A 13,192-nucleotide genomic window follows, 5' to 3' on the forward strand; every position below is an offset into this window, starting at 1 on the left:
CGGTTTTACGCTCCTAAAACCGATTTAAACGCCTAGTGTAGACCAGGCCTTAGTATACATAATGTAATGCAGTAGTAAATGAGAGGTTATAGGTAAGTGAAGACAAAAATATTAACGTTTCTTTGATATTCACCCACAAGTGAATTAGTCTATGGCTTTAATCTGAGCTGGCCTGTCAGTGTCATACATTGATTTTATATCATATATCACTAACTGATCAACTGGCTGAACAATTATTACTTTGCGATGTTGTCTGTGCAATACTCAGAAGGCTAGAGAATTCTCATTGTGTAGTACCTCTTAATCCGGTGTACAAATCCACCAGAATTTGTCTCTAGAATATCCTGACAGCTGACGGTGCCACTGAACCCGAACCCTAATAATACACTGTATAGTGCTTTCCATCAATAGATCTCAAAGTGCTTTACAAAGAAGGTGAGTGTCATTATCCCCATTTTACAGATGGGGAAATGGAAGCACAGAGGCATGAAGTGATTTGCCAATGGCTCATATTAGGCCCCTGGCAGAACTGGAACTAGAACACAGGTCTCCTGATTCCCAGTCTGGTGTTCTAGCCACTAGGCCTTCCCAAACTGAATTTGAATTTGTGGCCTTAGTCTGATTTTAGTTACACCTGTGTACATTAGGATTAATCCTATAGCAGTTAAAGCAGTTATATATGAGTAAGTGACTTATTGTCTTCTCGTCTAATTTCTAAGCACAAGCAATGCTCCCCTTGACAAGCTTACCCATTAGCTTGCTGCAGAAATTCTGCACAGACCACAGTTAAGAATAAAGTAGTCATTTTAGGGGAGAAATGTCATTTTAAAAGCAAATCTCACTTTAAGCATTTAAATCTCACTCCAAAATGACATACTTCATCTGAGTGAGTGAGAGAAAGTGAAAGTAAGGCAGACATGCCTAAAAGAGAGCTGTCCCAGAAGCTGAGTGCTGTACTCCAACTGTCTCAGCTTGAGGGCCAAATTTATTTCTAAAAAGTTAAGGTGCCAAAATAAACTTCAACTACTTTGGTAGGCAGACAAAGCCAGACAAGCACTCATCTCATTTACAATGTCACCTGAAAGTGAAAACAGGCATTCACATGGCACTGTTGTAGTCAGACTGGCAAGCATTGGCCTAAGTATGAAGGGGCATACAAATGTTTAGCATAGCTGGCTTGCAATGCCAGCTACAACAGTGCCATGCAAACACCTGTTCTCACTTTCAGGTAACACTGTAAATAAGAAATGGGCAGCATTATCTCCTGTAAATGTAAACAAACTTGTTTGTCTCAGCAGTTGGCTGAACAAGAAGTAGGACTGATTGGACTTGTAGGCTCTAAAGTTTTACATTATTTTGTTTTTGAGTGCAGTTATGTAAAAAAAATCTACATTTGTGAATTGCACTTTCACGATAGAGATTGCACTACAGCACTTGTGTGAGCTGAAGTAAAAACTCTCTTTTTTACAGTGCAAATATTTGTAATAATATAAAGTGAGCACTGTACACTTTGTATTGTGTTGTAATAGAAATCAATATATTTGAAAAAAAAAATATAAATAGTATTCTATTATTGTTTAACAACACAATTAAAACTGTTTAATCACAATTATTTTTATCTCACAATTAATTGTGATTAATTTTATTAATCTTTTGACAGCCCTACATATTTTTTTATTCACAGTTGCCCTTAAAGGCTGCACTGGTACCCCAGCAGGGAGCACTAGATATAGGTAATTATGCTGGTGAGTTACAAAGGGTTGAAAGATGTAGAACAGAAACATGATAAGAATGCTGAAAATCCAGGCCTCTGGAAAAACAAATGATAATTCAGGAAAGAAAGATGATATTCAATTAAATTTCTCACTAAGAAGGGCACTGTACTAGTTTTATGTAGTGCTGAATTATGTGTAGATTATAAAGCAAATAAATTGAAGTAGATTTTAAAAGGCTTAAACCTCCATGAAATTATTACCTTTATAGCAAACTTTTTGGGTGGTAATGTGATATCTCACACATGCTGAGTGTTTTGTCATACTTACTTGCAAGGAATTCTGCTTAATGCACCATTATTTTAATCTTTCTGGAACATTTCGGAATATAGAAATTGCCCTACTGATCAGACCAAGTGTCCTGTCTGTGACAGTGCCCAATACTATATACTTTAGTGGAGGGTCAAAAGACCCTGCAATAGGCAGTTATGGAATAACCTGCTGTGTCAGGTGGACTTTAATCTGCCAATAATTTATATTTCCTATAGATTAGAAATACTGGTAGGAGGAAATTATAATGGAAGAATACAACTTGTACGTTGACCATTTCGGAGCCACTGATTAGCCAGGAGTGAGAAAGGTAATGGAAGGAAGAGAGTGTGTGGAGAATAAAGTTAATTAGGAGGACTCGGGGGGTATGTGAGCACTTTGGAGCTCAGTGGGAAAAATGCTCTGATATCTGTGCTGAGGCAAACTTCCATTTTTAATGTAAATGATACTGGATATTTAATAGTAGCTGCTCATGAAACCAATTTGACTCTGGGACTGTAGAGAACTTATTTTGAGTCATTAAGCCCAAGGAAGTCTGACCACATTCTAGCAAAGACCATTTCCTTTCTTGTTTTTTTTTTTCTTTCCTGAGGCAAAAATACTGAAAAAGACAAGGCCCTGGAAGCACTGTTCCTTATTATTTACTGTTGCACTGTAGTAGCATCCAGTCAGGGATTAGGGCCCAGTTGCACTAGGCACCATATACACACGTACAACACAATAAAAAGAGGGTCCCTACCCAACAGAGCTTTCAATTGATGTATGTGATGAGACACAACAAGTGGATTCAACAAACACACAGGAGCACAAAGTAGCAATGAGGCTATGAAGATTAGTGTAACAAGCAGCAGTCACAGCACACCAGCTGCCTCGCCTAGCCTAGCCATTCCATTCCCTTGGTTGTACTGACTATAATACCTGTAACTTTCTTCATGAGGAGAATAACTATTGTGATGGAATAGAAAAAGATAAGGAACTTTTCCCTCACTCAATTCCCCTACAGAGCTGATCTCACATCTGTGCCACTGCCCTCAGCTTTCTGGAATAATCTGCAAAGAAAACAGAGTGCATAGGATATGGAGAGAAATGGTGGGATGGGGGGAGGAAATTAGGCAAAGCTATTGAGAAGAGTGATCAGAAGCAAGACTTGCATGAAGTATTGGGAAGATTTACTTGGGTGAAGACATCCAGTAATCAAAAAGTAAATTGGAATAGCTGAGAAATGTTTAAAATGGCGGTCTGTAGAGAAGAGAAGATCGGGCTAAAAAGGAAATAGGTTACTGAATTTAGGGAAAATAAATGTATATGTACGGTGCAGTAAACTTGCTTGATACCATATTATCTGGACCATCTGTAAAGAAATTGGTAGAAAATAAGACTGTCATTTAACATTTGGGGCCAAAGCCAGCTGGGTGATAAGTTTGAATCTGTTTCTGTGGCAAGTATCTGAGCATGCATCCTGAAGGATACAGACATATAAATCATGGCTGCTATCAGTGAAACAGAGTATAGATCTTTCAGCGTCTTCCCTTCTAATTCTTCTGTAGTATTCCCCAGAGGAATGTGTGAGAGAGGTGTGTATCAGTCTTTTGCACTGCTGGAAATGTATACAAAATCGTAATACAGAAAGTCTGTCAGATCCAAGCTGTCAGTTCCAGGTGATGCAAATTTGCAGGTAAAGGGACAAGTTCCTTGACACTTGCTGGGGTGAAGATTTGAGAATGGGGAGAGAGCTTTAAGCAGCCGTGCAAGAGAGGATTGGGTGCATAAGGGTCTGAGTGAAACCTGGCAGGTTGTGAAATTCTTTTTCTGAGGATTGGTTATGAAAGAGGAGGGAAAGGCCAGTAGAATTAGCTATGGGGAAAAAACTGGTTGAGGAAGAGTCCAAATTTTGAGATGACAGGATGTTTCACTCAACAGATACAGCTGGGGAGAAAACAAACCTTGTTACTATCTACGCCTAATAGAATCAGAAATAAGCATGGAAGGGGGGAGAGGGGAGCTTAAACACATTAAATAATGATGAAATATTCTATAGATGTAACTAAATTGGTGCAAACCCCAATTAAATTGGTGCAACCCCCTTGTGTGGACACTCATCAGTTCCTAAACCAATTTAGTTAAATTTGTACAACTTTCTCATTTAGACAAGGCCTAAATAACCCACACACCTTGGGTATGGCTCAGCATGGCTGTGCAGAAGGAGGCTTATAAGAAAGTCTTGCTTATACAAATGTATACATTAATCTAGAACTGCTTGATGTGAGGGTGGGTCTCCAATTTTAGTAGGAGTCTACTTTAGAGTGAGAGGTCTCCATTTGCGTAACAATACAGCCAAGCTGTATTGTTACGGTAGGTGTCACCTGGTAGAACTGTTATACATAGTGTTCCAAGTTCCTTTTCTTAGTGTGTGAGCAAATGTTCAGTGTTGGGAAGATGCTGTGTTGTGGTGGTCATTCTGTTACACAAAGTTTTAGGTAGAGAGAGCTGGGCAAGCAGCAGGAGAGTTCGCACTTGTACACCGTGACCTAGAATATATCCAGATTTCTCGTTACTGATTTCTCCTGCACTGGGAAACTGACCTGTAAGGCCTGGGCAGCTGCTACTGCAAAGCAGAGGGCAAAAATCCTGTACTACACTGCATGCAGGAATTTGGTCCTGGACTTGTAGCCTTATTTCCTACATGGAAGTTTTGGGGTTTTTTGACGGGGGGGGGGGGGAAAGGGGGGTCTGCATTTATATCCTGTGTATTTATTTTTCTTAGGGTGAGGGAAAAGGTGTTTGTTTTTTTTAACAAGGTTGGTTTTAAACTTGAGAGTCTTCCACAAAACCACAAAGTACTGGTTATATCATCTTGTGCCACAAGAGTGGGTGCAGAGCATGATACTGTGAGGGCGCTGATAACAGTTCAGAGACAGTTTATTTTGCAGTCCTACTAAGGTCACACATCAGTCAAGGGTGTGTATAAAAACTGTTCCAAGGCTTGAAAACTGGTATGAAATGTGCAGGTTTTGCAGTATTGCCAACTCTGTGTTCAAAACTCATAAGTCAAGTTCCAAAACACCCATGAGATTTAAAAAAAACACATTTTTTTTCTCTTCTCTCTTCTGAGCCTTAAAGATATACTCTGGTCATGTTTTCAAATTTTTCCTGCAATCCTAAGGGTAAGAAACTTCCTTTCTTTTTGTTTTATTAAAAGCTGAGATTCTCCCACTTGACTCTGAGGGATGGGGCTTTCAGAAGACAGCCAAGTATCAGAAAACTTGTAATAAATTGGCCAGATTTGGCAACACTGGCTTGCTTCACTGAGGGTAGTGTGACTGTTTCCTTTGGTTACAATCTGTGTGGCTTTGTGCACAGCCTCTCCTCCCACTTGAGTTTCACTTGGAGTTTCCTTGAACAAACTCCAGATAACTAGTGAAACTGATATGCTCCATCTGGTTTTGAGTAATAGTTGTTGAATTTTCATGCATTTGATGCAAAACCATAAGTTGGCCCAGCTTTGTGTGAAGTGTCTGGGAACCTCACCCACCCTTTCAACTGACTCGATCTGAGTATAAAAATATTAAATGGAAAAGCATTAAAATGCATTTTAATTTCCTTTTTTTTAGGTCACCAAAGTAGCTCTCCTGCATCACCAGTGCCCTGCTTTGCCTCAGACACTCAGCATGCAGTGGGCTGGTGATGGAAATGCCACTCAGTCTGTACTGAAGACGGCAGTCTGCCTATGGAGATACAGTAAATCTGATCTTATTCAATATTAAATGTTTGTTTTTTAAATATTCCTCTTTCACTAGGAAGATCTGATGTACTTGGACTATCCCGGGTTAGAGGGATTGGCCAAGCATTCTGTCCAGTTATGCTGATGACAAGATTGTGTTCCAGTATCAATAGGACCAGCCAGGACACCCTGATGACTAGACACAAACAAACGGTACCTCTGAGAGATCCATCTCTTTTACAGTTAGATAATATTACCATAAAGGGAAAATGGTTTCACACGGCAAGATTCCTTTACTTCCATATTGACTTAATCATTACATTCCAATGAAATTAGCAAAAGCTTCCTGTTAGCACCTGCTTTTTACCTTACTCTTAGCGGCAGCAATAACTTGTATTACAGATTCACCTTTTTGTCTCCAGTTAACCTTAATTGCTGTTTGTCTGTGCTACAGGGCATCTAAGTTACACTGCTCCTTCAGTTTCTCATTGGGACAACAGACTGCTTAATGTTTTAGATACCTAGGCTATGTTAGAAAGTGAAGTAGAAACCTAATGGCAGAAAAAAATTATAGTATTCCTCCCCATCCCCATCCCCCATACACAGCTTATTAGTAATACACATTCAAGGAACTGAGGATACCTTCCACATTTGCAGGAGTATATAGTAGGGATGTACTTGCATTATAAGCAGATTCCCTACACACCTTTTCCACCAAATACACATACAAATACTGTTCAGTATTTAAGAATTTTGCAGCAGTCGTGCTAAACCAAATTCTGCCTCTTAATACATGCACAGGGCAGGATTTGACTCATTGTTCTGGCCTTTGGAGGAAATGAACACAAACAGGAAACACATGGTGCCCTTTTTATCTGCTATTTCATTGTTGTATATTTGTACATAATTTCCTTGCCTGCAAGATGACTCCTATACTGCGACTGTCTCTCTATCCGTGGCCTTGTTTACGTGATGGGTGCTTTGTGGAGGTGTGATTTCTAAAGCACCCTAATGTATTGTGCATTAATGGATTGGGTGGAGACCCCGCTGGTGCGCTTTAATGCTGTGCTGTTTGAAATAGCATTACATTAAAGTGCATTAGGGAACCTTTAGTGTGCACCAGCAGGGTCTACATGGACCAATTAATGTGCAAGATGATAGTATGCTGTAGAAATCAACCCCCTGTAGAAAGCATTACCTCACCATGTAGAGAAGCCCTAAGTCTAATTTTGCGTGTGCATGTGTGTAAAAATGTATATCCACTGGGCCAAATTTTGCTCTCTGCTATCCCAGTGTAAATTCACAGTAACCCTACTGAAGTAACACTGGTGTAACACAAGACAGAATTTGGCCCACTATTTCCATAACCTTTTTCCTCCCCAAAAGGAGTGGAAAAGATCTATTGCAAATGTTTGTTATGAACACATTGCTAATAATATAGTGTCGTGTACAATTTTGGATGGAAAGTACACAGATGATGTGATCCACCTGCACAATAAGCACAGTGTGGTCCTAAAACAAAGGACTACAAAATAAAAAACCCCACAAAATAAATAGGATTGTGGTTTGAGCCATTTTGCTATAGACTCATAGATGTTATGGCCAGAAGGGATCATCATGACCATCTAGTCTGACTTCCTGCAGATCGCAGGCCACAGAACCTCACCCAGCTACTCCTGTAACAGGCACATAACCTCCTGCCTGAGTTACTGAAAGCCTCAAATCATTATTTAAAGACTTCAGGTACCAGAGAATCCACCATTTACTCTATTATAAACCTGTAAGTAACCCATGCCCCATGCTGCAGAGGAAGGTGAAGAAACCTCTAAGGTCTCTGCTAATCTGAAAAATTGCTTCCTGTCCCCAAATGTGGCGATCAATTACACCTGGTGCATGTGGGTGAGACCCACCAGCCAGACACCTGGGAAAGAATTCTCTGTAGTTGCTCAGAGCCTTCCCCATCTAATGTCCCGTCTCTGGCCATTAGCGATATTTGCTAATAGCAGTTGCATATGGGCCATATGCCATTGCATGCAACCTGATCATACCATCCCCTCCATAAACTTATCAAGCTTAGTCTTAAAACAAGTTAGCTTTTTTGCCCCTCACTATTTCTCTTGAAAGGCCGTTGCAGAACTTTACTCCTCTGGTTAGAAACCTTTGTCTAATTTCAAGCCTAAACTTGTTGATGGCCAGTTTATATCCATTTGTTCTTGTGTCAACGTTGGTGCTTAACTTAAATAACTCCTCTCCCTCCCTGGTGTTTTATCCCTCTGATGTGGTTAGAGAGAGCAATCATATCTCCCTTCAGCCTTCGTTGGTGAGACTAAACAAGCTGAGCAACTTGAGTCTCCTCTAATAAGGTAGATTTTCCATTCTTCTGATCCTCTTAGTAGCCCTTCTCTAAAAACCTTTTTCCTAGGAAGGCTGTGATTTCTAATCTGCATAATTTTTAATTCAGTTGTCTCGTTTTGTTCCCTGTATTATCTCAGGTGAATCCAGTTCTCTTCATATTCCCAGAAGAGCCTACTGTACGTCTTTTTTCATTACATAGATTCAGTAGACTGTCTTAAGAGCTTTGCCTTTTATTTGCTTCTGTTGATGATTGAGGAAGCAACAGCAACTTCGCAACACACTGTCCTCTTATATTTGTCCCTGGGGATTCTCTTATTACCAGGGCCAGCTCTAGGCACCAGTATTCCAAGCATGTGCTTGGGGCGGCACTTTTCAAGGGGCAGCAATCCGGCTTGTTTGTTTGCTTTGGCAGTGGCACTCTGACCCCCCTTTTTAATTTATTTTTTATTTTATTTTATTTTTTTTGCTTGGGGCGGTGAAAAACCTGGAGCCGGCCCTGCTTATTACTGACCAGAATATATGCTTTCATGAGCATGTCCAGCATTTTACTTCCATCAAGCCCTTTGCCTGCAAATGAGGCCTTGCTTTGTATCTTTACAATCTCACTTAGACTATATGGGATGGGAATGTCTTATATGTATATCATTTGCCAGTTGGTTGGGGAAAGAGTAATATGAAGCTTTCTTCCTTTCACTCCCTATCTCTGTAGCCTTCCCAGTTCCTGGCAACTTGGGGAACAAGATCATTCTTCACTTTTTTCCAAGCAGTTTACTGTTTAACATAAAATCTAAGATTATAACCAGCAAGGACAGTTACAGATTAATATCAAAACATAATCACTCTTCTAATGGACTTGTAATTACAAATACACCTCTACCCTGATATAACGCGGGTTCACATACAACGCAGTAAAGCTCTGACACGCTGCTCTGAGCAGCGTGTTAAGGGTGCCAGGCCAGGCTGGGGCCAAGGGGTTCGATAAGGGGCAGAGGGTCTCGGAGGCAGTCAGAGGCTCCCCCCCAGGGTCTAGGGGGCAGGAGCTGTGGGGAGGGCACTTTTGGGGGCCCCGCAGTCCCAGAGTGGCCCAGAGGATTAGCGGGGGGCTGAAAGCAGCCCACTCTGCTTCCCTTGCCCCGGCCCCAGCCGTGTCACTTGGGGGAGGGGGCTTGCGGGACAGGATCCCCCACACACTCATCAGCAGCGGCGGAAGCGGAGCAGCCCAGCCCCAGCCTGCTCCACTCTGCCAGCTCCCAGCCACCTCGCTCCGCTTCCTGCTGCAGGTGAGTGTGGGAGGCGTCCTTTCCCCAGCCTCCCCGCACTCACCAATGACGGGAAGCAGAGCAGCCCAGCTCCAGCAAGCTCCACTCCGCTAGTTCCCAGCCGTGGCGCTCCACTTCCCACCGTAGGTGAGTGCAGGACCTTTCCCCAGCTGCCCCCCAGCAACACGCCTGGGGCCAGGGCAAGGAAAGCGGAGCGGGCTGGGGCCATGTCACTCCGCTTCCCACCACAGGTGAGTACGGGGGGGCATCCTTTCCCCAACCTTCCCACACTCACCGGCAGCAGGAAGCGGAGTGGAGCAGGCTGGAGCCAGGCTGCTCAGCTTCCCACCGCTGCTGGTGAGTGCCTGTCAGGGGGTGGGGGTAGGGGTGGGGTGGACAGGGGTTGGAGCAGTCAGGGGACGGGGGGATGGGTAGAGGGTGGGGTCCTGGGGGTGATTAGGAATGGGGGTCTCTGGAGGGGGCGGTCAGGGAACAAGGAACGGGGGGGGAGCAAAGCAAGTTCGATATAACACGGTCTCACCTATAACGCGGTGAGATTTTTTTGTCACCCGAGGACCGTGTTATAGCAGGGTAGAGGTGTACAAAATCCGCATGAACAGAAACATAAATGTATCTCTAGAGTTAAATAAGATATATAATCACAATCACAAACACATACATTTATACATGGGTCTTTAACTTGCCCTACTGGCATATACTGGTGTGCATATATCTTTATAACACAGCAATTTTGTCTCTTGTACTTTAAGAAAGCAACATGTGTCAGCCAGTTAGTCTGTCTTCCACTATTGAATGTACTGGTTCAGCTATCAGAAGAGGAAAAATCTCTAGCTAATCGACAATCAGCTATTCAGTTTGGGGTTTTCCTCTATTGAGCTGATCAGTGCATTTGTAATACTTTTCATTTGGTGAACTGGTACAGTTACAATGCCATAATGTGGTGGTTGTCAGGCTTCAGAGATGGACATCATTAAGTAAGTCTCATGAAATGTGAACACTTATAGAGGACAGCTGCGAAGTTAGCTGAGGAATTAGAGGTCTTCCCAGAGCAGTATACCTGTGATTTCATGGCTTAGTTGTCCTAACTTGTCCCTTTATTATTGAACTCCTCCAAATCTGGCAAACTCATTCTTCCACCCTCTGTTTAACATGGTAAGATTTTAGATACTTGACTAATCATGACGAACTGTAGATGGCACTGTTGCTCAACAAGAGATAACCAGTGGGTTAGACAAGGACTGGTGACTTTGAGCTTTTTCTAGAGGCTCGCTTTGTAGGAGTTCACAGGCAGCCAGCTCATGGTAGAGAGTATCTAGGACCTCAAGAATGTGGGCTTTTCCTTTAAAAGAAAATTATGAAATATATTAGCATATTGACAAAGCCAGGGAGATGCAGTTTAACAATTTCAAATATAGAATTCTGAATTTGGAGACCACAGAATGAATTCTTCTGCGTATCAAAGGGACACAGAATGGAACAGTACACAGGGACTGAGTCTACTTCCGTTCCTCCTACTGCAAACTCTCTGCTCATTAAATCCCCTCATCCTTGTGTGAACAGAGACTGATTTTTGAAATGTATCGGCTGTCTGTGTTCTGCACTGCATCAGCAGTTAAACTTCCTGAAACCTATCCCTGAAAGATGGGTACACAGTGCTGGTCTAAATACCTACTCGTCATTCAAATGGAGACTGGATTCAAGTCACATCAACGAAACGTAGCTAATCGAATCAGCCATTGGGGTAGCATTCTCACACAGTGAGAGAATGTTTGACTACAGAGATTTTGGAAAGCAGCTCATGTGACATCAAGTGCAAAGCCAGAAAATCCAAAGCAGAGGAAGCATAGGGAGTTTATAGCAAAAGTGATGCAGAACAGATAGAGTATATATTGATTTGGGCTTCATAGCTTTCCCTCATTAAATACTTTGGTTCTCAATTATGCATCTCTGGAGGCTGAGCTGTGTTAGAGTTAGGGAGTGGGCACATTGCCTCAGCGACACTACTTGGAGTGATTATTTCCCTGTTAGGTAGGTTTAATACCTCCTGGGTGCTGTGGGAAGTGCTGGACAGCTATCCTATAAGATGGAGCACTGCCAGAAAACTTCCTCTGTACTCACTGGAGCTGCTAGTACTTCTGAGGGCACTAGCTACCATCTATCTTTTCCTTCCCAGGCCTACAGCTCAGGTATGGCTGCCTTCTGTGTGTGTGCATTGGCAGCAGGAGAAGGCCTTGCTGTGCCATTTTCCCCTGTTCCCAGAACACCCAGGCTGGAGCAGCACCACTTTGTTCGAGAATGTCTGGACACTGAATCACTGCATGCTAATGACAAGCCTTTTGTACGGCGAGAAGGCTTCGTGGAAGCCAGAGCGTTTTGTACATGTTACTTTCCCTGAATTACTGTTTGTAGTATTCTGCAGAACAAACCCTCAGGCTGCATCTACCCTTTCATTATCTCTTCTTTGACCCCTCTCTGCCTATTAAAAGCCCCTACAGGCAGTCTTCCTATGCAAACTGACTGGGTACAGTATGCCAGCTTCTTTGAAGAAGGTAAATGCAAAAGCTCTGCTAACAGGGACAAAGTAATCAAATGTAAACCTCCAGGCTGTGAAGCCTGCATGGTTCTTCCGTAGGCAGCTCCTGCACAGTGGGCTATTGTCCAGGGAGATGAGTTTGCAAGTTTAATTTTCGTAACAAGAACATGAAAGGCTGCTATTAAAGGAGAGGTTTGACCCACAGACTTTACTGAAAGATGCTGCTTTCCTTTGTACCTTCTCTTTATGTCAGGCAGAGAAGAGCTCTAGACAATGGAATTGTAAATGTTGATGAGTGGTCAGTCTACAAACTAGGGGCCCACATTCTGCTCTCTGATACCTGTGCAACCACACTGATGTGTTTAGAAGGCAAAATCTGGCCCCGTGGGCAATTTCTGCCCTTGGATGTGTGCAGATGGCTCCTATTGATTTCAGTGGGATGAAGAATTCACCTTAAGGGTAAAATTTAGCATGATGCCCCAGTTTCTGTAATTTCAAAGATTTGAAGCCTTCAGTTTTAGTAGGGGTCTTGCAAGTAATTTTTCCCCCTTTGGAAGTGAGTGACTTTTTGCTTTTCTGTCTACTGTTTACAAGGTATATAATCTGCCTCCCAAGTGACTCTGAATTACAAAATTACTTTGCACACTTCTTATTCTTCATATGTTTTTTACTTTCTTACCATGTTGGGGGTCACGACAGGATTCCAAAGTGCTCAGCAAGATTTTCCCCAAGGCTCGCTTAGATATGTTCTTTAAAACACAAAACAATATCATGGAACAATTAACTCCCTGACCAGCTTAATATAAACAACAAAATCTAAATATATTTACAGTGGATTTGCATTTGAAAATGAAAACAAAATTAATGCCTCATAACATAGTGTCTTATTTTGGAACCTTTGAGTCAGAAACTGCACAGTGAACGGCAGATTTGGGTGTCCCTGTTCCTTAGTTCCTGGCTTTACTATAAGAATCTGCAATAGTTCAAAGGGAAATGGAGAGCACAGGGCTGAGCTTTCAAAAGCTTGTGGCCATGAAAATCCAGATGCACGTGTGCTTATCACAGAATGCAAGCAGGAGATAGGCATGCTCAGGACTATCAAAGGCCTGGCCAGATTCATGCAAAGCCCTTGTGTGTTGAAAGATAGGCAGTACAAATACATGGATTGTGGGTGAGGCCTCAGAAATAGGTCCCCTGCACGTATTTTCAGAAACATATGATACCATTTTAAGCACACACAAACTAGGGGAAGTTACTGCAT

The 13,192-nt window shown here is 42.3% G+C and overlaps 1 protein-coding gene across 5 annotated transcripts in view; it reads right to left on the reverse strand.

Moving 5' to 3' along the window:
* Window positions 1-8,576: 8,576 nt before the first annotated feature.
* The window catches only part of EFCC1 (EF-hand and coiled-coil domain containing 1), a 94,525-nt gene continuing 89,909 nt past the window's right edge, over window positions 8,577-13,192 (reverse strand). For 2 of the 5 annotated variants that reach the window (XM_039546340.1, XM_039546341.1), the window contains 2 exons: window positions 12,611-12,680; window positions 9,862-10,737 (listed from right to left, as the gene is read on the reverse strand). In XM_039546340.1, the coding sequence (XP_039402274.1) occupies window positions 10,604-10,737; window positions 12,611-12,680 (204 nt within the window). In that variant the 3' untranslated portion in view covers window positions 9,862-10,603. Of the gene's footprint in view, window positions 8,890-9,861; window positions 10,738-12,610; window positions 12,681-13,192 lie in introns of those variants that run through there. The other 3 variants (XR_005601048.1, XR_005601049.1, XR_005601047.1) reach the window with 2 other exon arrangements.

Source organism: Mauremys reevesii, linkage group 7 (assembly GCF_016161935.1).
Source record: "Mauremys reevesii isolate NIE-2019 linkage group 7, ASM1616193v1, whole genome shotgun sequence".
NCBI classification, from domain to species: Eukaryota; Metazoa; Chordata; order Testudines; family Geoemydidae; genus Mauremys; species Mauremys reevesii.